This window comes from Esox lucius, chromosome 2 (genome assembly GCF_011004845.1).
Source record: "Esox lucius isolate fEsoLuc1 chromosome 2, fEsoLuc1.pri, whole genome shotgun sequence".
NCBI classification, from domain to species: domain Eukaryota; kingdom Metazoa; phylum Chordata; class Actinopteri; order Esociformes; family Esocidae; genus Esox; species Esox lucius.
In genome coordinates, this window is record NC_047570.1 from 34,437,355 (window position 1) to 34,464,422 (window position 27,068).

The following is a 27,068-nucleotide window of genomic DNA, read 5'->3' on the forward strand; positions in this document are numbered from 1 at the left end:
TCCTCCTGTTCCTCCGTGTGGTTCTCCCTCCTGGTGGTTTCATTCTGGTCCTCCTCTGCTCTTCTCTCTCCTTTGCCCGCACCCAACCCATAGACACACACACACTAACCCCATGGATCTCTAAGCTCTCCTCGGGGACCCCCGGATATCTCATGATGTTGCTGCAGCTCTGAACTAGGTCACCTGAATCGTCCTAGTCATGGAGATTGATATGGTCTGGTTGAAGGAGGTGTGCTAGCTCAGGAGCAGAACAAATACATGAAAGGGTTAGGGATCCCCGAGGAGGGGTTTGAGAACCGTTGCTCTAACTAACACACAGTACCACTACTAACAGCCTCAAAGATCTGAATTCTTTATCGTACTGTGTGTCTGGTGTTCTGTTGTGAATCTGTCATCCTGAATGCTGTCTGTTTCCCAGTGTTTATTTCCTACAGGTTGTTGACGGAGAATGTATTCAGCCTAGTTTGTCCAGTTGGGTAACTTGCATATTGCGGTCAATCTGAGCCAGTGTCAATCTGATCGAATTATGCATAGAAAATATTTGTTTGTTAATGACGTTGTTCCAGGGGTCATGAGGGCCTTTCTACACTCTGGCCAAGCCGAAGACGCAATTAAGATTTGTTTTAATTCAATTAGCCATACAGCGTACGCACACAGTGACACAACACTCACTGAGTCGGACACTCATCGTTTGACCGAGTGTGTCTTTCCGTTCTTGACCGTCAGACTATACGAAGGGTTCCCTGTCCAGCACGTGTTCCCTGAGCAGCGAGAACCCCTACGCCACCATCAACGACCCTCTGGCCCTGGCCTGCAAGCACTCGGAGAGCAGCTACGTGGAGATGAAGAGTCCCGCTCACCACCAGATGCCCTACTGCTCCTCCGCCATCGTCACCACGGCCACGCACGCTGCCACCAAGAACGTCTACGACGTCGGTGAGTGCCGCCACTCACCGACGGTTTGTGAGGGGTCACATTTGTTTAGTGTAAATGGATGTGTGGCACCAGTGAAACGTTTGGACATTCAAGTGAATGGGTAATTGTGTCCGAACTGGTACTGTACCTCCATTCAGTACTGCACGCCTGTTGGTGCTTCAGGCTGGGTGTCCGCAAAAGCGACCTTGTCTTTGTGAAAACTGCTGACGTGAAAAGGGCTTTATAAAACACCTTTGATCTGACTGTTGTTTCTGTCTTTACTCAGTGCGGGAGGTCGAGTCAGATTAAATGTTTTGAAAGTTGGTCACGTTAAAAGACATCTGCTTGCCTCTCGCTCTCCCCATCCCTCCTCTTTGTCCCCTCTAGAACCCACGGTGAGTGTTCTCCAGGGTTCCAACGGCGCAGTGGTCCCCACGTACCCGCAGAACCCCTACGACCTGCCCAGGAACAGCCACATCCCCAGCCACTACGACCTGCTTCCCCTGAGGCACAGCCAGAGCTACAGCCCCACACACCCCCAGGGGAACAGCCCGCCCCTGCCCGGCAGCCCAACCAGCTCCCTGCTATAGACCCCCCCACCCCCCCGCAGGATCTCATGGATCCTGATGACCTAAGGGGTCACGACCCGGTCCACCGGGAATTTGTATAATAGGCTCTGTCATTTCGATATGACCGGTGCAACATTCAGCGTGGTGGGCGTGTCGCCGGGATACCCTCTATGTATTAGTTTGAAGAGGCAGAGGCAGACGCTGGGAGATCAGGCAACTAGCGTGTACAGCCTGGCTCTGTGGACGACATGCATACACACGCACGCACACACACGCACACACACACAAATGTTGTTGTTTTTTTTAGAACACACTGAACATCATGGACCTCTAAATGGTCTCGCTGGGCTCAATGGTTCTACCCCCCACTCGGATAGGCTACCCATAGAAAAGGACTGTCAACTATTTTGGAAAAAAGAACTGCTCATAGCGTTGCCCAAAACGGCGTTGGTTTAGATCTGCCCTCTCTGTCAAGACAGTGAACTGGATAAATCATTCAAGTCCGTCGTTGTGAGACTTGACTGGGGACCAACTGGGCCTGTTCCATTGTATATTGATATAGCCGGCATGGGCCACCAGTTCTGCCAAGGGTGATGAAGAGGAGCCAAGAGGTGGAAGCATCTGCAGACTTTTGACATGGACACAAGTTCTCAGATAAACCAGGCTCATATTCATTAGGGCGCCAGAGAGGAAGACATTTTTGCCACGGCGTGTGCTAATGAATAGGACCTGTGATTATACAGTATATATTTAAACAAAAGTAACCTTACAACTCACAGACCAGATGGACACAGTACATGTACAGTGAATGTAAAAAGTCTACAGACCCCTGTTAAAATGCCAGGTTCTTGTGATGTAAAAGAATGAGACTAAGATAAATAATGTCAGAACTTTTTCCACCTTTAATGTGACCTATAACGTGAACAATTCAATTGAAAAACAAACTGAAATCTTTGATGGGGGAAAAATTTAAAACTAGTTGCATAAGTTTGCACACCTTTAAAGTAATACTTTGTTGAAGCACCTTTGGATTTTATTACAGTGCTCAGTCTTTTTGGGTAGGAGGGTATTAGCATGGCACATCTTGATGTGGCAATATTTGCCTATTCGTCTTTGCAAAAGTGCTCCAAATCTGTCAGATTGCGACGACATCTCCTGTGCACAGCCCTCTTCAGATCACCCCACAAATGTTAAATTGGATTCAGGTCTGGGGTCTGGGTGGGCCATATCAAAACGTTAAACTTCTTCTGGTGAAGCCATGCTTTTGTGGATTTGGATGTCTGCTTTGGGTTGTTGTCGTGCTGAAATGTGAACTTCGTCTTCAGCTTTCTAATGGACACGTGAAGGTTTTGTGCCAAAATTGCCTGGTATTTGGAACTGTTCATAATACCCTCTACACTGACTAAGGCCCCGGTTCCAGCTGATGAAAAACTGCCCCAAAGCATGATGCTGCCACCACCATGCTTCACTGTGGGTATGGTGTTCTTTGGGGGATGTGCAGGATATTTTTTGCGCCAAACATACCTTTTGGAATTATGGGCAAAAAGTTAAACCTTGGTTTCATCAGACCATAACACATTTTCCCATGTGCTTTTGGGGGACTTGATGTTTGTTTTTGCAAACTTCAGCTGGGCTTGGATGTTTTTCTTTGCATGAAAAGGCTTGCCACCCTACCCCATAGCCCATTCATATGAAGAATACAGGAGATTGTTGTCACATGTAGCACACAGCCAGTAGTTGCCAGAAATTCCTGCAATTCCTTTAATGTTGCTGTAGGCCTCTTGGAAGCCTCCCTGACCATTTTTCTTCTCGTCTTTTCATCAATTTTGGAGAGACGTTCTTAGTAATGTCTCTGTTGTGCCATATTTTCTCCATTTGATGACTGTCTTCATTGTGTTCCATGGTATATCTTATGCTTTGGAAATTATTTTCAAATTGGAAATTACCCTTCTCCTGACTGATATCTTTCAACAATGAGAACCCTCTGATGCTTTGGAAGCTCTCTGTGGACCATGTCTTTTGCTCTGAGATGCAACTAAGAAAATGTCAGGAAAATCCTATTAGAACAGCTGAACTTTAATTGTGATTAGTCACAGTCACTTTAAATGGTGGCAGGTGTGTAATGACTTCTATTTAACATGAGTTTGAATTTGATTGGTTAATTCTGAACAAAGCCACATCCCCAGTTATAAGAGGGTGTGCACACTTACGCAAAAAGGTTATTGTAAGGTTTTCTTTCATTCATTTTTCTCCCTCGAAGATTTTTGTGAGTTTTTCAATTGAATTGTTCACATTATAGGTTGCATTAACAGTGGAAAAGGTTCTGACATTATTTATCTTTGTCTCATTCTTTTACAACACAAAAGCCTGGCATTTTAACAGGGGTGTATAGACTTTTTATATCCACTGTATGTGAATTGATGTCATATTTTTACACATCATTTCTTATTTACTTTTTCTCATGTTTACATTTTAAGATCCTAAACAGGTCCACATTTTCTCTGGTGAAAATGTTATCTTTTTATATTTATTGTAGCTACCTAATGTATTCAGTAGTGGTGGTGATTTTTATGTTGTGTACAGCTAATAAATCTGCATGCAGAACAATGAATCCCAGTAGCTAGTTAGCATTCTGTCATTGTTAAGCCAATTGGTGGAAGCAACCTGTTATTTTTCCCAATTGCGCCCAGTTTTGAACATGGTCATAAATCCTAGTTGAACTGCTTTACAACATCAACGATGTGACGGAAGGATCACCCAAAAGTTATTTAGGAGATATCTCTTTAATGGACCCATAGATATAACCTTATGGTAAAACCATTGTAGAGAACGCTTGTCAACAATTTGCGTCCGCGTATTCAGTTCACACTGTCACAACAATGCTAACACGCAGGGCAGAAACCACCATCATAACGACGCAACTATTACTTCATCATCATCATCGTCATTTCCGCATGGATATTCACCCCCAACCTCAGTGAGTAGCAATAACATGACATGTTCATAGCAGGGTCCGGTTTGAGATATTTTATATATATATATAAACTATAAAAGTGGGTTCCAGGCATTGCAGCTTTTAAAAGCACTTTTTGATTTTCTTTGTGAAAATGGGAACAGTGTCAACACGACACAGACTGCCCGCTTTCAGACAGAATCCAGACCCGACACGAGTAACAAGACAGTCATACACGAAAAGTATGTCATCGCTTTATTTGTTTCTTTCCCTCACAAGGCCAGGCTTGCATCCCAAATGGCAAACCAGTGCCACTAATACAAAAAATTGTGCACTTTAAAGGGTGCCATTTGGGAAGCAAATCTACACCGTCCATACACTGTGTTGTGCCATGGTAGACCCCCATGCTGCTTGTCTTTTTAAATGCATAAATTCTAATAAAGTTGCCACAGCTCAGGGCCAAGTGACTGCTGTCGTGTTTCTACGGTGACTGACTGCTCACCAATTCCACTTCAAATCAAGGCTGTTCAGAAATTGCAATTTTAAATGACACTTTTGAATCAGGAATGCTGAAGAATTTACTCCGACCCTGGTGCTCACATATTCCTCTTCAGGAATTGTGGTCCGCCAGAGATTATATAACGAGAACGAAAAGATAACATCTGGTATTTGTGGAATGTTTCACATTTGTCTTCCCAAATGGAAATCCTTACATCTTAATTCCATCGCTTTAACAGCTTTGACTTGTACTGCAAAAACACTAATTACACAACAAACATCTTCAGCTACATTTGTATGCAAATGGAGAACTTAGATGGGTGAAAGGTTTATAACTGGTGCGCTTTATTAAGATGAATTGATAACTTAAGATATAAACAAAATTGTACAATTTATCAATCTGTACAAAACATAAACCTATCTGATTCAACTCCACCCAACTCCACACCCCTCCTCCCCAGTCCTAAACAACCACCCACACGTAATACTCCAAAATCATTGAAATGGCATAGTTTCACACGTTTTACAATGAAATTACAATCAGTGACAGCATTTAATTAAAAACAAAGAGAAAAAAAAAATCATGAGCCAAAAAAAGAGTTCATAACATATCAAAAGTAAAACGATAGAGGTATATGTGAGACGACTTAAAATCGTTTTTTAAAAAACAAAGACAAAAACAATCACTTCCTACATACCCGCGGGCCGGCCCCTGCAGACCGGCCCCTGCAGACCGGCCCCTGCAGACCGGCCCCTGCAGACCGGCCCATCTTCTGAACCTCTTTTGATGGCATCCTATTTACTATCTAGTTCACTACTTAAGATGGAGCCCAGGTTGTGAGACACAGCATGACAATACCGTCTGTTAGAGAACGCCATTGATACCGTCAGACAGAGTCACACATTCCTTATCACGCACGCACACACACACACACACACACACACACACACACACACACACACACACACACAAACACAGACACAGACACAGACACACACACACACACACACACACACACACACACATACACATACACAGACACACGTGAACACATTGTGACAGTGGACCGAAGCTCTAGATTTCCTGTCATAATAATATCCACAACACACAAATACAGATACGGCCTAGATCAGAGTTCAACAGAACGCACGCTGTAATAATTAACCTGGAATCCCGACAGATTTCGTGTCATTTACGTTCAACCGTTGTTTTCCGCACTGAACGCATCACTCAGCATGGTTCAACCAGAATGACGCTGCACCATCAGCAGTGTGATTCACGGACACGTCCAGCGTGATGGTTCAGCGACAGATCAGTGGAACCAAGTGCGAAAGCTATGGAGGGAGATTAGTGCTGCCGTGAACATTTGAATTCAGAAACCTAGTCTTTATTGGGTTTCTGGTGTCAGTAACGTCACTCCATACGTGGCCCAGTGTGGGGACTTGTTAAGCACGTCATCTGGCTGACAGCGTCAGTGTGTGAACGGTCTGGTGCATGGCGATCGGGCCTAGGGTTACACTCAACTGACATCACTGTCCCCCAGCTGGTGGCTGCGACCACACCCGTAGACAGCGCCCCAATTAAAAGGCAATGTTCTCACGTTCAGCGGAGATTGAACGAGCAACCCGAGAGTTGAGGGAAACCCAGCCCAGCGGGTGGTTTGCCTCATAGCTGTAGAATATTATATACATGTAGGGGTAATACACTGAACATGCAGACAGTAGCCGAACAGATTTTTTTTTTTACATATAACGCTAATAATGACCCAGCTATATACGTAAGGCATAATAATATCAATAATAACTGTCGCTGGGGCGAGATTCATGACGTAGAAAGCCATGCAATGTGTAGAATAAAGAGGCCGCTTGGTGAATACAGGCTTCAACGTGATTCTGGACAACATTGGACAACGCGAGGGAACCAGAACCGGGTCAGCCAAACATACTTTGTAAAATATTGACATAAATGTGAGCATACAATTTAGCTTGGCAAACTAATTTTTTTGTTATTTTATAATTGCTGACGACTTTTTGGGCCTAATGACATCAAGCAATTCTCAAGCAGTTTTACGTATTAGACCCAGGTCGGTCCGATGTTACCGAGAGCCAGCTAGCCCCGTTTTGTCCTCGACTAGCAGTGGCGTCAGCTGGCAGGAACGGTATGTGGTAGAGCATGTGGGGTAAAATGGTGGGGCGTAGTGGGCATATGGGGGCTAGTTGGCCCTTACGTAGGTACTGTATATTTCATGTTTACATTAGGATTGTAGTCTGGGGTCATAGCTAGAGGCACTGAGAGTGCGATGGGCAGATAGCCTTTTAGTAACGCAACGCCGTCAATGGATCGATTTAACCAAACCGAAAGTTTGACACGAATGCAAACCGATTAGATTTGATTTGAAAATGAACACAACCCTGCATAACCCCAGTAATACACAGGTACATTTTCACCTTGACTGATGTTGAACGGTCCCGGAATTCTGTCACCGTTACGTTACTTTCAGTTTGAAATGTCAAAAGCGTTAACATACGCAGAGGCATCAATTTAACGCTAAAGGCGCATATGCATATTCAGGATTGAAGCCGTAAGGCTACTTAAAAGAAAAAATATGTAAAACTTTTGTTGGTTAGTGAGACAAAAAAAGCTTGTCTTAAGACTCCAGAGTATCATTAGACGACAGTACGGTTAACCCGCAACTAGGAAGCACAAATCTAAATTTAACTGAGAGCAGGGTTCAATTCTAATTACACAAATGAGGAAACGTGGAATTGCAATTTAGTTTCTTTCTGAACAGACAGGAACTGAGCCCAACCCAGACTTCAACTACGAAGTCATTAAATCAGTCCTAATTCATCCAACAGAGTTCACGGACAACCCGTCACATTCACTCAGTCGCTGTCCATCCAACGGTAGCGTCCTGCATTCTTTCCCGAGATTTCGGACAACATGCCATCACCTTGGGAACCACGTCGAAAACAAGTACGACGTCAGTGCCACCCATCGTCATAACACGAAACTGACCTGCCGCAACGCAGACTGTGAACAAAGTGACACCTCTATTTCCTACATAGGGCACCACATTTGACCAAAAGCCCCCAAGCATACAATACACTATAGATGTAACTGGGAGCCGTGTGGGACACTGTTTAAGCGTTTTATGAAGCTGGACTTTCTCTAAATTGCTGAGGAGTTTTGTTGCCCTGTCGTTTGTATGGTTGGAGCCACTAGCGCACAGATCCTATCCTAGAACTTTGCGCTTTGCAGCAATCAGGTGAACTGTCCGAGACTACCTACCCCTAAGGAGGCACACACACACACACACACACACACACACACACACTATCTAGTATACTATTCTTGATACTTCCACATTTGAAACCTACCATTCTGAAACATTGCATTGCTTTAAATAGAGAGGGAGAGAGAGAGCGAGCTAGAATGTTGGGAGGAGATCATAGACAGAAACAGAGAACATTCTCAGTGTGCTTTAAACGCATACACATTAGTGGTAAATATGATTAAATATTCTGAAAAATAAATGTGAATAAAAAAGACAAGTAAAAATCAAAAGGATACACGCTAGATGTCTTAAATGAAAGGAAAGGACGAAGAAAAGAAATAACATTCATATATTAAGACATTACTGTGGAGAATGTTAGTCATGTCAGCGCATTAACAGTATTAAATCTAAGTGAGAGAAATGCCTTCCTGCCATTGGCTGAAAAGGCTCAGCTAGAGAACATCCTACTCAAGACGTTGACTACACTTCCTGAATCCCGACCAGTAAGGGAGGGGGAGACGGGAGGGGGGACTACAAGACTACGAGGGAAAGTGGGTGTGTTTATTTAACCTCACTCTGGGTTCCAGGTGGGTCAAATCTGCACAACCAAGACTGTTGCCTTCGACGAAACATCCACCCACCTGGGGCGAGCTGAAATGCATGCACCCATCAAGGAGGAGCTTCAACGTGAACAGTCAAATTGGTATTAACCCCCCCCCCCACCCCGAAGTGGGTCGGGGAGGGGGGGGGGGTGTAACGTGGGCGGGGCTAGATGTTCTGACAGCACTGCATCTTTGGTTTGTTTTCAGTGGGCTGCACCTGGATGTTCACCACGTTGTTGCTAGGAGACATGTCGCTCTCCTGGCGCTCTGACATCTGCTTCTGCGAGACGATACGGTAAATTTCTGACAGGGGAAAGATAAAGGGGGGGGGGGGGGGGGGGGGGGGGGTCGGACAAGAGAGGAATTGAAATACTTGATCACATCCAGTCTGTCTTGCCAACACACCAGATCAAATCAGCAGGGGTTGGCTTACACAGGATACATCCGCTGGACAAGGACATGCACAGACATGCATAAGCACACAGACAGGCACATAGCGAAATGCGGGAACACAGACACACAGCGAAATGCAGGCTCACAGACACAAACCTGTCAGAATGCTCTGGAAAGCAGTCTCAACGTTGGTAGAATCCAAAGCTGACGTTTCAAGGAAAGACAATCCATTTTTCTCTGAGGGGAGAAAAATAACAATTCATGGAAGAAATTAAAGGACTGCTAAAAAATCTGAAATTATTAAAGGAGGAGAGAAATATATACAGAGAGTTCAAGACGGTAAACTCTATGTCCCTTAGCACTAGAACTTCTATGTAACATGATGCCTTTTCATCGTTGATATTGCCTCATAAGCGCTAACTAAGCTAACTAGCTAGCTAAATATACTTGGTGAGTAACGTGAAGCCTTTTGTATTGTTACATAAACACAGCACAAGCCGCTAGCGTCTGGGCAGCCTGACGGACCAGCGTTCACCTCCTTTCCTAGCTCTTCGGGGACCATGGCTCTCATTTCAATACGCAACCAAGGGACCTTCAAACACACCCTACAGAAACAGCCGATCTTGGGTATTCTTCGGGGGCGGTTGTGGCGGTGGGGCAATCGCTTAATGTAACAGCACTGACCTGCGAATGCCCGTGCCTCGTCGGTTGGCACGGCCCTGAGGTGGCGCAGGTCGCTCTTGTTGCCCACCAGCATAATGACGATGTTGCTGTCGGCGTGGTCCCGGAGCTCCTTCAGCCAGCGCTCCACGTTCTCATACGTCAGGTGCTTGGCGATGTCGTACACCAGCAGAGCCCCCACCGCTCCTCTGTAGTACCTGTGTGACGACATCACCATTAGGGGACAGGGTCCTCCTCATCATGGCTATCGCAGAGCGCTGTAGCGTAGCGCCGCCCTAGTGGGAACGAGAAACTCCACCCAACGTGTTATCGGGATTTTTGGATGGCCATCGCAGAGAAGCGGAAGCGTATGTCCTGTCGTTGTGGCAAGAGGCAGCTTGGTGTCATCAAAACACTTCACAAAAAAGTCAACTTCTAAATTCTGTGTAGAGGACCACTGACTACAGATTAATTCTGTAGGATCGATGCTGTGCTGAGAGAATACACTTTTTGTGCCAGTCAAGAATAACAGTGACGTTAATTCCGGTATATAAATTATAACCTAGAAGACAAGTCCAGTCTCGTACTCTGAGACAGATACAGTCGATACACACCGGCTGTATCTAACCAGCGTTGATTTACGATCACTTCTGCTGTTTGGTACATATAGACTATTTGTGCTCATACTGACAGTGCAATATCCTCCCTGCTCCATACAGCAGCACTATACATAATTAATGAGGACAGACAGACAGACCGGAGCACAGTGGCATACAATACTGTCACAATGAATCTCAGTGGGATTAAAGCAGGACATAGGTGCTTTAGTTACATTTTACATGGGACAGGAAATATGTTGTAAGACTGTCCGGAGATGTGGGCTCATGGATGCTTATGATTCTATGTAAATGTCTACGAATGTGTTGTCAACTTGGTCAGTGAGAGCATGACAGACCAGAATCACATTAATGCGACGCAAGTCAGCATTACAAGTACCAATGATGGAATTTACATTAAACGATAACATGTATATTCTATATCAGAGCTTAAAGATAGAGAATATCCATGTCAGTTAACAAAGAGCTAAATGACATGACACAACAACCATTGGTTATTAATCGAACTGCACAGGGGTCCTTCACACAGACCTGGAACCAGCTTCCCCTCCCTCCATCCTAACTGTGACCACTGATGGATAAAACAGAAAACCTGAGCACTGTTAAAAACAGAGGGTCCTCCTCCATACTCACGCTGAGGTGATAGCCCGGTAGCGCTCCTGTCCTGCTGTATCCCAGATCTGAGCCTTCACGGTCTTCCCGTCCACCTGGATACTGCGGGTGGCGAACTCCACCCCGATTGTGCTTTTGCTCTCCAGGTTAAACTCATTTCGGGTGAAACGAGACAGCAGGTTACTCTTGCCCACGCCTGAGTCTCCTATGAGAACGACTGAAAACCAGAGCATATGGACACAGTCAGTGTTTGTAGCCGTTACAATGGGATATGGACGCGGCATCCACTTGATTTCACGTAACAGTTCTCACCACCAATGGCACCGCAATAATTCACTTTAGCTGTGATACAGCCAAACATGAGCAGTGCCAGTTGTCGTGTAGCAAATAGTTAATATATGACTTCAATAAAACCGATAAACACAACTCTGCAGGACAAGAATTACCTATCGAGAAGCAATTTAACTAAAATGTAATGCGCATACAGAGCCAAAACCAATAAGGAAATCATATAGCTAGGCACTGAATATCGACATCACACACATCACTTGACAGCCATTACATGTAACTTAAAAAACAGCTTGTTAATTAAAATTGCAATCTAACAAGGTAGATATCGCGGGGAAACACCCAACTTCATAAAACTCAGCTTTGTTTTTAAACAGCTGTACCACTACAGTAGCTAACTTACGTCGTTGCCAGACATAAAGCTGGACACCCCTTACCTACAGACTGGGCATTTGTAATTAACCTTGTAATCCAACTGCTTCACAATTTCAGTTAGCTAATTCATAACAAGCTCTATCTTTTTTGTTTGAAAAAAAGGTACGTAAACACAGAGCTATTCAATACCGATACAAGCCTAACGTTATCATGACTGATATTTCAGCTACCCCGTTAGCTAGCCTGACAACGTTAGCTAGCTTTGTTAGCGATTGCCAATCCAATATTAGCGATAATCTTACCTTTAAACAGGTAATCATACTCATCATCTCTGGTTCCCATTCTTTAAAAGATAAATATTATTATTTATCTTGGGTTAATTGCTAAAAATGCGATGATCTAACACGTCGGTTTTTGAACCCTCAGGTAGCTTGCAGCTCGCTAACTCGACCGGGTCTGTTTTCAGACTGACTTCCGGGATTTTGTTGTGACGTTTGCTAACTACTTGCGAAGGGGAGGGGGGCTAAAGATAGCAAACCAAATGATAGCAACCTCGGAAAAGATGCTTTAAATATATATTGCTCCCGTAATGATTCCAGTGGGTTCTATGGTGTAATGGTTAGCACTCAGGACTCTGAATCCTGCGATCCGAGTTCAAATCTCGGTAGAACCTAATTTTTTTCCTTTCTATTTAGGCAACGTGCACTTATTCAGATACTCCGCATTTATGCAGAGAATGCATTTTCTGTCGTGGGGTTTGTTATAATTTATTTTGTATGATTAATTGTGATAGAAACGCACGAGTGATGATATCACAAAAAAGATTTTCAACAATGACGTTTGCCACTAGGTGGCAGAATAGTATCGATAAGGCAACTGCTCAATTGATGCACCCGGTGGGTATTCACTTTACATTATTCTTCTAGGAGTCTTAGTAAGAATAACATAATGAACACTGCACAATAATGTATAGTTATACACTGTACTACATGCATTTTAATACATTTATTTTCTGTAGGTTTGCAAATAGGCTAGGTCTTTTAGCAATTAAATTATTTAAGAATTCGTTGGTCAATGGTTAATTATTGGTTTAATTATTGTTTTTTCATCCGTTGTTGCAATAACACAATGGTTTAATTCATTATTTTGTTGCTGCCGAATTCAATTGCATGTGGTGACCTGACACTGGCTAAAGCCCTGTGCATGAAAAACGCGGTGAGCGGTGGATTCCCCATCACAACCAAAATGGCGGAAGACTGAGTCGAGTCGGAACTATATGAAGTGAGCTGGGATATACATCATACTGTAGTCTATTTAAAGATATAAACGACCATACAAAATATTGACAGTTTGATAATGCCAGTGGGTTTTTGAATACACCTGCCGAAGTTGTACCAGGACCATTTCGCGTTTGCAAGAGGAGTAAGTATTATTCTAATTTAACCGTTATTTTGTGGGGATTTTATATAAGGCTTAGCTTGCTATGAATACCAGAAACGCTTTGTGGGTTGCAAGAGCGAGCGGTGTTTTATTATTATATGTCATATCAGTTTGTCAGTGGGACAACACGGGTTGTCATAGAATTTGAGGATAATTACTGAAGTGAATTGACAGAATGACTGTCCAGACAGTCGGTACCAGCCGGAGTGGAGCGTACAGTATACTGGAACCGACGTCCGTGGCTTTAGATCTGCCATGTCATTGATTTAGTAGCAACTCAGCTTCTTTTAGCTATTGCTTGTGTGTGCATGTCATATGCCACAGGTTGCTGTCAGGGTAGTGGAAAATCGTTGGCATAATGAACATAGCGTCATATTCCATGTGCGTGTACTGTGGTCTGGGAACAACGTATGGGACCCGTTTTTAGAACCCCACCTGTGACTGAGGCGCGGGCACCTCATGTCCTCTGGCGCGGCGCCCTGCACTATGTCGTAAAGGCAAGCGGTCAGTGACCGACCATAACCTTATGCGGACGTAAGTATTAATTGATTTGAAATGTAAAATATTCAGATCTTGTTCAGATCTTAAAGCTAAATACAATTTTCAGTCAGAGGACAATTTTAAACTATCGAAACTATCACTCTGGGTAATTCATTTATAGTTGCCATTTAGCCTGTGAAAGAGTATTTCATGTCGGGGAAAGTCTGATAGATTGCATTGCAACTAATTTGACTATTTAAATATTTTGGATTCATAAAATACTTAAATAACTATATTGGTAAATATAGTATCTGGCGTAGTAGCCTTCGTAACAACAGGTAATTCTTAAAAAATTAAATATTCTAAAGACCATAATACACCGAAACCTTATTTTATTGAAACCTGTAAAAAGCAAGAATCAGACAAGAAATAAACAGATTTCACTGCGCCCTAGAAATAGATTTTGAGACCAATGGCATTTTAATATCTATTTCAGACTTCCGCAATGGCTCTGAAGAATCCATAGTGGTATTTTTTGCTTTTTGCTAAGAATTTCAAATGATAGTTGTTTGTGTTCCGTCAAGCATGTCCTTCAAAATGACTAGCTATCCATGTTTTTACCCAGGATTCACAAACACGCAAAGTTTTTCTACTGTCTGTACCCTTAAAACGCTTTTCAAATTCATCAAATACCCATAACCCATAAGCTATGCGCTTTTTATTCTCCAACTTGTCAATATTTTCAAGTCAGTTATTTTGGCGCATACTATCCCCCCAATGATAGCCTACCAATCATCCTGTGAGGTATCAAAGTTGCGATTTTTAATCCGTTTAACGTCCATAGCACTTGAATTGCCCCATTATATCTTAAAAATATTTAAAATAGAATTGTTAGAGAGAGAAAAAAAATATATGCAGCCTTTCATGCCATGTCTATTCACATTCCTGACTAGATGGAGGGTGTCCCTGGATTGGAATGTTAAAGAGGAAAATCTGTTTTCAACCATGCAAGGAAAACTCTGTCACACACAAGCAGGAACACATACAGCAGTCTGTCAAGAATTAACACCAGTCCTGCATCAGAACCCAACCCTAAATTAGCATTGTTAAAACCTTTTTCATTTAGTCAGTGGCTGTGTTCCATTAGTGGGTACAATAACGTTTTTCATTTCAGTTCTAAGTAGTCTGTCTGTAAAGTTAGAATGTCATGTAGTGATGTATCATAGCTATTTATTCTGGAAACTGGAGATTACAATTACATACTATCACATTTCATTATTCTCTTAAAACTATGACATCACTCCAGATTGCCAAATCAGGGAATAGATGGTTTGGGCATACCTGTCTAGAACAAATCCTTCAGTCTATAAATTTGTTTACCTTTCTGAAAAGCACATTTCACAATCAGATTATTATACTTTCTTACTTATGAATCAAAGCACTTTGTTTCCTTCAGTGCTCCTCTTCCAGTGTTGCCAGGTCTGCTGTATTCCTGAAAGATTTCTGTGATTCTTTTATGGGCAGATTAAGGGTGGTGCGAGAAATTGTAGCTGAACCTGGCAACACTGCCCTGCTTGTGCTCACTGCAGGCGTTGTCACAGCTACTTGATGAACACAGATTTGAGCAAGAAACGCCCCCCCCCCCCCGTCCTGTACTTTCAACAGGCTTTACATGATAATACATTCGGTCCCTTGATTTTACCCTTTAATTACATTTTTACGCTGACACAGATTGCATGTGTGCTATGGATCCTTTTCTTGACACATAAACCAGGTACGCTTCAGAATGACCTCACCTGGGCTGTAGACATACCCAGGCTGTCTGTCCTCTTTACCCTTGTGTCTGTCTATCTGTCTGTCTGTCTCTCTGTCGTAGCTGATTGACGACGCCAGTTTGAGTAGTGCCAGTAACCTGCAGCATGCCTCTCCCTCGGTGTCCCCCAGTGTAATGCCTGACTCAGCCAGCACAAAGACCAGGGAGTGTGCCCCAAATGCTCCATATATAGTGCACTTATCTAGTGCATGGCTTTGGACCAGAGCCCAGTGGACACTGTAAGTAGGGAACTACACAGGAGTTAGGGAGCCATTTTGGGACATTCTCCAGGAGTGGCCCAGTAGTCCACTGTCATTGAGTGCCGTCGGAGCAGCCTGGCACGGATGGTCCTCAGAGCACGGTGATGGATGTGCCCTTGCAGTGTCCAGGCACAGGAAATGCTGCTGGAGAACCAGACTTCAAACATGGAAACCAATTAAGAAACAAGAATTTACCTGATCTGAAAAGTGAAGGCAGAACATAGGCTTTGAGATTTTATTTATTTGAGAATTGTGTTGGTCTTTTTAGCAAAGCCACAATATAAAGGGAGTTGGTGCTGGGAGACAAAATTTAATATTCATGATTTAGTAGACAGAAAGACTACTAACCAAACAAGTCGCTTGCTGAATTGAATTACATGGTATTTACAGGATAACATAAAACATTGGTAGATTGTATCTATGAAAAGGTGCTAATGGACTATTTGGTTTTTCTGTTGTAAGAAAAGTATGTAATTGGAAGTCAAAGCAGTGGAATATGAGAAACACTGGATTGGAACACTGAAAAAAGAAAACATTATTTACATTATTAATATAATGGGACGTGCTGTTTTGTGCCACATCGCCTAGCCTAGCCCCCCCAGTAGGGCACTTGAAATTCCCTTGGATGGATTACGTTAGATTTCTAAACAAAACAAAGACATGGCAATTTCATGGGATTATATTGACCCAGGGAGTACAAAACAGAAACACCAATTGTGTGAGTATTTTGTGAGGCACTGGGGGCTACGAAGGACAGGATAACTCCTGGATATTAGTGGGTGGGCTGGCTGGTTGGCAGTGTGTTGGGTGGGCTGTGGTCTCACAGGGTTGATGTAACTGCACTAAGCCCAGGACAGCCTTTAAGTAGGGGGTTTGGTATTCACATAACAGGCGGATGCTGTCATTGGCCGGTATTACTGCCAATAGTGTAACACTGCATTGTCGGTTAAATCAAGCCGGGATGCTAAGGTGTGTAATTTCCATCCCAGTATCCATTGTCTGACGTGTGTGAAAGGCAAGAAGTATGTTACTGGTCAGTTGCTGCAAGCTTTGGGTCAGTTGCTGTAAGCGCGGGGCTACCTTCCTCTCCAAATGTATTGGATTGCTGGGCCTTGTCTAATCATTTCGATGAGGTTCTGTTTTATTTTGGAGAAAAACATTTACCCATGCATCCCTCCTGTGTTTGTCTTGTTTTCAACATAGTCTCTTGGTATTGATTTATAACATTTTGTTCTGTGAAAAGAGATTTCTTAATGAACTACTGCTGAAGGAAGGTTTTTGGTCATGTCCTCAGCTATGGATCACAAGACTGAAGGAATCTTAGAGTTCCACGGAAACAGAAAAGTAATTAAGTCCAGAAGTGTCTGAAACTGTGACAATGGATAGCAAAAAGAAAAAAAGATGGAAAAGCAAACGGAAGGTTAATCAGTCCTCTTCTGCGCTGTCTCCTTTAATGTCTCTAACATACAGAACGTCGATACGGTCAGGGCATATTAATGTGAGATCAACTGACTGTCCTCATCTTCTGAAGAGTCACGAAATCAAAGCACCTACCGGCGTGTCCAAAGCAAAGAGCTGCCTGCAGCTGAAAACGGGTCACACTGAGAAAAAAATACACCAGAAATAAAAATGGATTTGTTGAATCCAAAGGCTCTCTCAAAAATGTGCGAATGGCATGATGACGTCTACATCTCAGTTTGCGCCCTTTCCCCTGTGTGGCGTACAATAGACCCTGGTCCAAAGTAGTGCACTCTGTAGTGTCCTTTGGGTTGCGTACCATCGGTTATGATGGAGGGAAGGGCAGAGGGGACGTGTTGCTTTCCCTGAGTTAGTAGCCTGTAGCTGGATGGAACAGCCACATCTGGAGAGTAGTTTGTCATTAGAACTGCCGCCAGATAAATGTCTCCTAGCAGGGCCGTTACCTCAGACTGGACAGAGACATGCTGTGAGTGTGAAGGGTCAGCCCTTTTTTGGCCCGTGAGTCCAGACTACAGGCAAAAAATGCTGTGGTAGACTGAAACCTATTATTTCTCTAAACGAATAAGAATCGGGATTCATTGAGCGTTCCCGATCCGTAACACGCCAGGAGACGATCCTATGGATGGGTCATCAGTTGTAACAACTTCTCAATGTGCCATTTCATGGTGTTAATTGCTCTACTTTATTTACTTCGTGCTAGTGTTTTCTGCTAACTGCTAAAACGACCTACATTTTGGCATTGGTGTGCGAAACTGTTATTAATTGACATTGCTGCTGGGTAACGAAAAGCAATTTACCCGCCGGTGTCACCGAAAGCACAGCACTGTACCTAATCCGCCAAAACGTTGTTTCATTGACTATAAACCCCCCAATGATCCGCAGACTACAGAAAGAAAACGCCCGAACCCAACCCTATATGTATAAGTCGATTTTTTGGGAATCCTTCATATCTGGCAGCACCGATCACGCTCTCCCTGTCCCTCTGTCCCTCTCCACCCCCCCCACCCCACCCCCCACACAGTTGGTATACGAGGCAACAAAAGTTTAGGGGATTAACGTTCGTGGAGACAGACCTCCCAGGCCTGCATCATTACCTGCCATAAAGAACTTGCCCTGTGCACAGGAACTAGTGTTTAGACAAGGCTCAAAGACCCAAACACAGATGAGGTGTCAAAATGCAACTTGAGGCAGTCGTGTTTAAAAACAAAACACCACGCTTGCGCCGCAAGAGGCACCTGTTCCCTAAATAGCATGCCGTTTCCGATCACGGCCCGTTGCTTTGTGGTCAGCAGCAGTGTGCTCTGTAGTGAATAGGGCGCCATTTGGCACGTACGGCAAGTGAGACAGGCTATCTGAAGCACAGCTTTAGTTTGGTCCGTGCCAACTGAAGCCCCAGTGTAGATAGTGTACCGGTCTACTTTATGGCTACAGGATTTCCTCTGGCCTTATTCTGGATCTTTATCCATTAGACGTAGGTCCGCTTTAACAGTTCAGATTCTCTTTTAAATGCTAATCTGTTCATGCAGAAAGGAGCGCGCTGTTATTGCCTTTATTTAAGTCTATTCCAACACTGTGGCCTGCAAAATACAATTTTTACTCCCAGAAATCTGTTTCTGCTGTAGGGGAATATATTGCGTTGACTTATTTTATCTCTGCGGGAGGAACGTCCGATGTGGTCGGGTCATGTACGCATGCAGTAAAATCTCCGGGGGTATTTTGAAAGTTAACACAATTCATGTGTTTTGTTTTGGCTCTGAATTTCAGCACTTTGGATCTGAAATGATGCAGTGCCTACTGCGTTATTAATGTGCAGACTACCAGCTCTAACGTGAGGGTATTTCCATCCTTATCAGATTAACCGTTTAGAAATGACAGCACGTGTTCTACGTAACCCCCCCCCCCCCCATTTTAGGGTATGTGTATTTAGGCATTTGGCTTCACAGCTGTCTCATATTGGGCAGGTATTTGTTGGCATCATTAGTGCATGCACAAGCTTAAAGGACTCTACTTCGAAGTCTGAACTAATGACAATGGACTGAGAGACCTTTTTCAGATGCACACACACACAGACACTCTCACACACGCACACAAGTTTGTACAGCTACCCTCATGGGGACCAGAAAATAGAAATTGCATGCTCCCTTGCCCTAATCTTAACCTAAACCTAATCTAACCCTAAACCTAACCCTAACCTTAACCTCAATAAAGTAACATGTATGCCTAAACTTTACCTAGATGTAATGCCTAAACTTAACCCTAAACTTAACCAACAACACCTGGACCTTAAAGAAACCCCAATTCTAACTATAAAATAAATTGTAAGTTTGACCCTAAACCTAAACCCTGAGCTGGAAATTGACTTTTGCCTCACGGGGACCGGCAAAAGGACCCAGTGAGGACAATTATTTCGGGTTTTACTATACTCGTTGGGACATTTGGTCCCCATGAGTTCAGTACGACCTAACCAACACACACTCTCAAGCACACACACACACACAGCGGGGGACATTTTGCCCTAAACTTCTCCAGTTGCTCTGCAGGCAGTTAAAAACATCCAAGGCCTCTCATGAATTTTCTGTAACAACAAAATTCTTGGGTTTTTTGCAGACTTTGACCCTGCTGAGAGTGGTAAGACAACGAGTCAGACTTTACCTCAACATCTGACGAGCACATGGACACACACACGCACGCACACACACACACAATGATGTATTAACATTAATGAATCATGAATTGCTGCTCTTGCTGTCAAATATCAATCCTCCCTTCTAAATTATTCATGAAAGTATCTATCTTAAAATCAAATCAACATTACCATTAAGACATGAATCTTTAGATTTTTTTAATGTTCGGAGGTGAACTGGGAGACACCATTTTGATGTCTTACACAAGTGAAGAACTTCATCAAACGGACACGCTGATAAAGTAGCCTATGTACATACACCATTGTGGGTAGGCGGTTCCCCGTCTTGAAACAAAAAAGCTCTTGTTTGTCTAGGCTACACAGGGCAGCAGTCCAACAACAGACTACCTAACAGCTGTGTCATCCAGGACCCCTGACCACTACTCCATAATGACCACTACATCATATGGACCACTACGTCATAATGACCACTACTCCATAATGACCACTACATCATATGGACCACTACGTCATAATGACCACTACTCCATATTAACCACTACATCATAAGGACCACTACTCCACAATGACCACTACTTCCTGAGGACCACTACATCATAAGGACCACTACGTCATAATGACCACTACATCAAATTAACCACTACATCATAAGGACCACTATGTCATAATGACCACTACTCCACAATGACCACTACTTCCTGAGGACCACTACATCATAAGGACCACTACGTCATATGGACCACTACGTCATAATGACCACTACTCCACAATGACCACTACTTCCTGAGGACCACTACATCATAAGGACCACTACGTCATAATGACCACTACATCATATTAACCACTACATCATAAGGACCACTACGTCATAATGACCACTACTCCACAATGACCACTACTTCCTGAGGACCACTACATCATAAGGACCACTACGTCATATGGACCACTACGTCATAATGACCACTACTCCACAATGACCACTACTTCCTGAGGACCACTACATCATAAGGACCACTACATCGTATTGACTACTACACCATAAGGACCACTACGTCATAATGACCACTACTCCATAAGGACCACTACATCATATTAACCACTACATCATAAGGACCACTACTCCACAATGACCACTACTTCCTGATGACCACGACATCATTACGACCACTACTCCATAATGACCACTATGTCATAAGGACCACTACTCCATTATGACCAGTACGTCATAAGGACCACTACTCCATAATGACCACTACTCAATAATGACCACTACTCAATAATGACCACTACTCCACCTTTCTCTCTTTCGGCCTTCACCACCTGCCTGGCCAGACAGCTCCACCCCTGAGCTATTAAAAACTACAAGTGTAACCAGGGCTAATAGAAACTCCACAGTGCCTGTAAAGGCTTGGGCCAAACTCTTCTGTGTGTAGAGTGTAAATCACGGTACCTTTATGTCCTTAAAGAACCTCTAGAACACCTGCAGGTAGAGGCTAACTAATGGCTCTGTAGCATCTCAGAAGGCTGTCCCTCCAGTCCTTTGCTCATCACACATGACCGAAACAACTGTCTGACCGCAGGAAAAGCTTAATTCTGTCCCACCTCTCGAAGTGTGTGATGTGCTGTATTTAGGACAAGTATATTTGTCAACTCATTAGCATTTGGGGAGTTTATAGGACACAGAGCTCAGTGGGGTGGCAGGGAACTGACTTGTATTAATTATAGCATGCGCAGGCATGTCCTGAATGTTAACATGGCCACTCGGTCACACACACACACACACACACACACACACCACAGCCAGCCTCATCAGAGAGTAGACTTCTTAGAATTCTGCTCAGGTTGACTCAGTCTGTCCTCCATCACGAGTCCTGCACTAGAATGCATGGCACGCAGTTCGCCTCCTGACATAGAAAATAAACCATCATTTCCCACAGGTTTTTTTCTCACTATCTCCCCCTTACAAATATGATGTCCTGGCTGGCCTAAGAGAGTGGGAGTGAAAGAAGAAAGGTCTGAACGCCTGTAGAGATGGGTTGAGAGAATGGGAGAGAGTGGCAGGTCGAGACAGGGAAGTTGAGATAGGGAGAGAGTTAGAGAGAGGGTGATGGAAAATGTTATGGAAAGGGAGGTAGAGAGAAGGAAGGATGAGGGAAAGAGGGAGAGAGAGATGAGGTAGAGGAATGGAGGGCAGCAGATGTTTGTCTATGTAATACATCCTACTGGTCGGTTGTTTATATTCTCCATTCCTTGTTCCTCTTCATCCTCCCGTCCCTCTTCATCCTCCCATCCCTCTGTCTCCACTGGGACGTCCCAATCGGAACCACGTTCCCCTTTTGCACTACCTTTGATGAGAACTCTGATCAAAAGTAGCGCAATATAAACACAATGAAGTGCCAGCTGAGTCTTGGCCCATCCTTCGGCTGGAGGGTCATGGTTCTCAGCTATCTGCTCCTGCAGGAAGGGCAGTTCAGAGTGGCCAGAGAGAGAGCTTTGTTCCTGGGCTTCCATTAGCTCTCACTCCCCCTGGCCTGGAGCCTCAGCCAGCTGGAGGGTTAAGGTTTCATCAGGGGATGTTCAGAGCCCTGAGTGTCCCTAGAGAGAGCACTGTTTCTGGCCTTCCATTAGTTCTGTCTTCCCGTTGGCCTGGAGCCTCAGCCAGCTGGAGGGCGTTGTTCCAGCCAGCTAATGTGCTGTCTTTAATGGCCCCTTGGCTGTGTTGGGTCACATGGAGGTTGATGTTGAGTCTCCGGACGCCATGTTGAACCCACTCCTTCCTGTTCGGCTGTGGTTAAAGGGTCAGATGGTCGGGTAGCTGAGATTAGAGCCTGTGGAGATTAGTCAGTTTTTTGACCACTAATATATACATGAATAAGTAAAAAAAACAAAAAAAACAGGCATTTTCACATTAGCAAAAAGTGATTTACAGACACATTGGCTTGGCAGCCAGTAGATTCCATTTCACGTATGTACAGGTCCTAGTGTGTTAATAACTTTAGTACTCGTTCACATTGATCACCAGTGCCAATGCAGCCATTAATATAGCCAGTATGTATATGTGTTGTTTCTGGGGGACCTGCATGCACTGCTGTCTGTTAAGCCATGATTTATGGGTGTCAGCAGTTTTATCTTAGTGAGAATTTTTTTGGTGGGTCGGGTACTTCCCATTACATCCGTTAGGCTAGGCCTGGGTTCAAGTGTTGAAAGGCACTGGGTTATGGACTAAATTTTATTTGGATGAAATTTGAAATGAAGGACAACAGGGCTGACGATCTTATAGTCCTATCTCTGATGGTACTAGGTGTGATCCTCTGATGGTCTTATTGTCCTAACTGATGGTACTAGGTGTGATCCTCTGATGGTCTTATTGTCCTAACTGATGGTACTAGGTGTGATCCTCTGATGGTCTTATTGTCCTAACTGATGGTACTAGGTGTGATCCTCTGATGGTCTTATTGTCCTAACTGATGGTACTAGGTGTGATCCTCTGATGATCTTATTGTCCTAACTGATGGTACTAGGTGTGATCCTCTGATGGTCTTATTGTCCTAACTGATGGTACTAGGTGTGATCCTCTGATGGTCTTATTGTCCTAACTGATGGTACTAGGTGTGATCCTCTGATGGTCTTATTGTCCTAACTGATGGTACTAGGTGTGATCGTCTGATGGTCTTATTGTCCTAACTGATGGTACTAGGTGTGATCCTCTGATGGTCTTATTGTCCTAACTGATGGTACTAGGTGTGATCGTCTGATGGTCTTATTGTCCTAACTGATGGTACTAGGTGTGATCGTCTGATGGTCTTATTGTCCTAACTGATGGTACTAGGTGTGATCGTCTGATGGTCTTATTGTCCTAACTCTGATGGCCTGAGGAGCCTGTGTGCCATAGCCAGGTGAGAAACGGATTGGTGGAGCGCTGGGGTCCAGTCAACTGGCTCTGAAAGTCTGTGATCACTGCAAAGAGCAGCGTTGGCGCAGTTTTTCATTTAGTCCCCCTGACACGAGCGTCCACTCTGGTGAGATAATTGGGCTCGAACAGTGCCTGGTGAATGAACTCCAAGGCGGACGGACATAGGTGCAGAAACACAGCCTCAGCATGGGTTGACACCATCACAGACTATGTGGAAGGGGGCTAATGGCAACGCCATAGTCCGCACCCTCTCAGACCGCTCCCTCTGTGTGCTGTAATACGTGGTGGCCTCTCGCTGTGCTGTGGGGAGGCAGGGTCGGTGTGGGGTGGCGGAACCAAGAGAGAGGTGGGTAGGAAGGGAGCAGAGGATTAGGCCAAGTCTCTGTCCTATAGAGTGTATATATGTATATACGTATATACAAAGTACCAGTCAAAACGTTGAGAACATTTATACTTTCACGTGATATATGAATATCTATGTATATACGTATATATATGTATGTATACAGTTAGGACACAATCATAAATAAAATGTTCATTTTTAATATTTTGTCGAGAATCCTTTGCAGGCAATGACTGCTTGAAGTCTGGAATGCATGGACATCACCAAACACTGAGTTTCCTTTCCTTTGTGAGGCTTTGCCAGGGCTTTACCGCAGATGTCTTCAGTTGTTTGTTCATGTGTCACAAGTGAAACGCATGCTCGATCGAGTTGAGATCAGGTGATTGACTCAGCCATTGCAGAATATTCCACTTCTTTGCCTTAACAATCTTGTGGATTGCTTTCGCAATATGTTTTGGGGTCATTGTCCATCTGTAAAGTGAAGCGCCGTCCAATCAACCTTGCTGAATTTGTCTGAATCTGAGCAGCTATATATTCCTATACACTTGAGAATTAATCCAGTCTTCTGTCACATCATCAATAAACACTAGTGACCCAGTGCCTTTGGAAGCCATGCATGCCCATGTCATCACACTGCCTCCAACGTGTTTTGCAGATGATGTGGTATGCTTCGGACCATGAGCAGTTCCAAGCCTTCTCCATACTTTTTTCTTCCTATGATTCTGGTACAGGTTGATCTTAGTTTTATCTGTCCAAAGAATGCTGTTCCAGAACTGGGCTGGCTTTTTTAGTTGTCTAAAAAGTCTAATCTGGCCTTTCTATTCTTAAGGCTTATGAATGGTTTTTCACCTTGTGGTGAACCCTCTTTATTTTCTTTTGTGAAGTCTTCTCTTTATGTTAGGCTTGGATAATGATATGCTAACCTCCAGGAGAGTGATCTTCACTTGGCTAGATGTTGTGAAGGGGTTTCATTTACCATGGAAAGGATCCTACACAGTTAAAAACAATTGTTATTTTACTGTAATTTTAATTTAAATTTTACATATAATTCTTTCAGAATGACAGTAAAATTCTGTTTTAAATTACACATTAAAACCTTAATTTAACATTTGTCCTGTAAAATAACTGGAAAAGTCTGTTATCATGACTTTGATCCGCAATTTACAAAAAAAACCTGTATAAATACGGAGTATTTCTGTTTTATTATTGATATCCCAGCATGCTTTGTGGCAGTTCATTTTGTTAATGTTTATATTTGTTGTAATTGATATGAAGGTGACAGAGCTTTGTTTTTCCTTTGCCATCTTGTTCTTTTTGTACAGTGTTACCCTTTGGAATGTTTTTTTGGGATTATGATCGTGTTTGTGTGCCAACCATAGAAAAGAAGATGATCCTATTTCGTGTGATTTGCTGATCTATATGAATTGCTTGGGAGTTCTGACTCTTGCATATATCTGCAAACATAGCTTCTGGTAGAGGTTGGTAAGGTTTGAGTCATCAAAATAGAAATAGCTGATGTATAAATGCATTAAACTTGAAGAACACATATTTTTAAAAGCAATTAATGACAGTAACAAAAGGGAGAATTTGGGGGAGAAAATTGTTTCGTGCTGTGAAATTACATCAATATACTTTATTTGAAGTAAGGTACATTTCTGTATTTCTACAGATTAATAATGTAATTTTACGCTGTGTAGTTTTACAACATATCTGGTTTTTGAATGATATTTTTCCAGCACTTTATTTTACAGTGTACGATCATCCACCACTGTTGTCTTCCCTGGACGTCCAGGCCTTTTTGTGTTGCAGAGCTCACCACGTGTTATTTTTTTCTCAGAATGTACCAAACTGTTGATTTGGCCACTCCTAATGTTCCAGCTATCTTTCTGATGGATTTTATTTTTTGCAGCCTAAGGATGGCCTGTTTCACTAGCGTTGGGAGCTCCTTTGACAGTAGGTTGTGGGTTCACAGCAACAGCTTCCAAAAACGAACGTCACACCTGGAATCAACTCTGGACCTTTTACCTGTTTAATTGATGAAGTAACAAGGGAATAGACCACACCTGTCCATGAAACAGCTTTTGAGTCAAATGTCCAATTCCTTTTTGTCCCTTGAAAAAGAGGGGGCTACATATTTAAGAGCTGTAACTCCTAAACCCTTCCTCCCATTTGGATGTGAATACCCTCAAATTGAAGCTGTGAGACTGCACTTTAAGGCCATATTCATTACTAAACTGTAACTTGAATATTTGGACACGGACACAAGGTTATTTACCAAAATAACAAAACTTTTGTCAGTGTCCAGTTATTTCCGGACCTAACTGTATATGTATATGTGTATGTATCATTGTCACAGAGCTGCTCTCCACATTGAGGCATATATTTTTAGCTTGGCCTGAATGAGTTCTCTGCTCTCGTCCGCCCCATTGCTCGTCTCTGCAGTCTGACAAGAGAGAGCAGTGAGAGAGAGAGAGCAGAAAGAGAGAGAGCAGAGAGAGACAGAGCAGAGAGTGAGAGCTGAGGGAGAGAGCCGAGGGAAAGAGCAGTGAGAGACGAGCAGAAAGAGAGAGAGCAGTGAAAGATAAAGCTAGCTAGGCCACATGTGGTTGTAGGTTACGTGAATCTCTGAGTGACTAGAAAGAGCACCATAGAATGTTTCTATTTCTATAAGTTTCCTGTAGCTACTCAGTTGAGGAAACATCTCTTCGGTGTGATTAGTAGTGGTCTTGCCTAACTGTTTTGAGATGAATGCGCTGATTAGACTGTGAGCCGACCCTGGATGGGAGCATCTGCTGAATGATTTTAATGTGACTGAGGAAGAAAAACTAGTGCAGTTTTCTGCCAGCCTGGCATTCCACACCAATTATACACTGTGAGGACTTAAACCCTGTAGATTACAAGGCCTGTTGACATCAAGCGTCCTTTCAAAGCGGCGA

The 27,068-nt window shown here is 43.5% G+C and overlaps 3 protein-coding genes and 1 non-coding gene across 15 annotated transcripts in view; 3 read left to right on the top strand and 1 right to left on the bottom strand.

Annotated features, from left to right (window-relative positions):
• The window catches only part of LOC105026502 (multiple epidermal growth factor-like domains protein 11), a 118,213-nt gene extending 115,867 nt beyond the window's left edge, over positions 1-2,346 (top strand). For all 5 annotated transcript variants that reach the window (XM_029123898.2, XM_029123899.2, XM_029123900.2 and 2 more), the window contains 2 exons: positions 727-936; positions 1,303-2,346. In XM_029123898.2, coding sequence (XP_028979731.2) covers positions 727-936; positions 1,303-1,505 — 413 coding nt within the window. In that variant the 3' untranslated portion in view covers positions 1,506-2,346. The remainder of the gene's footprint in view (positions 1-726; positions 937-1,302) is intronic.
• Positions 2,347-5,256: 2,910 nt separating this feature from the next.
• Positions 5,257-12,226, bottom strand: LOC105026501 (ras-related protein Rab-11A). The gene is made up of 5 exons (XM_013137080.4): positions 12,063-12,226; positions 11,119-11,314; positions 9,893-10,086; positions 9,365-9,445; positions 5,257-9,118 (listed from the first exon to the last, which is right to left on the bottom strand). Exons 1-5 carry the CDS (start codon positions 12,100-12,102, stop codon positions 8,982-8,984), a joined length of 648 nt encoding a protein of 215 aa, XP_012992534.3. The 5' UTR covers positions 12,103-12,226; the 3' UTR covers positions 5,257-8,981.
• A 135-nt stretch (positions 12,227-12,361) lies between these two features.
• Positions 12,362-12,433, top strand: trnaq-cug. Its single transcript has one exon. It is a non-coding gene; the product is annotated as a tRNA-Gln (tRNA).
• Positions 12,434-12,957: 524 nt separating this feature from the next.
• The window catches only part of LOC105026500 (C-myc promoter-binding protein), a 58,845-nt gene continuing 44,734 nt past the window's right edge, over positions 12,958-27,068 (top strand). For 4 of the 8 annotated variants that reach the window (XM_029125199.2, XM_029125201.2, XM_029125203.2 and 1 more), the window contains exon 1: positions 12,958-13,182. The gene's annotated coding sequence lies outside the window, so the exon portion shown is untranslated. Of the gene's footprint in view, positions 13,183-13,418; positions 13,735-27,068 lie in introns of those variants that run through there. The other 4 variants (XM_029125202.2, XM_029125204.2, XM_034297098.1 and 1 more) reach the window with 2 other exon arrangements.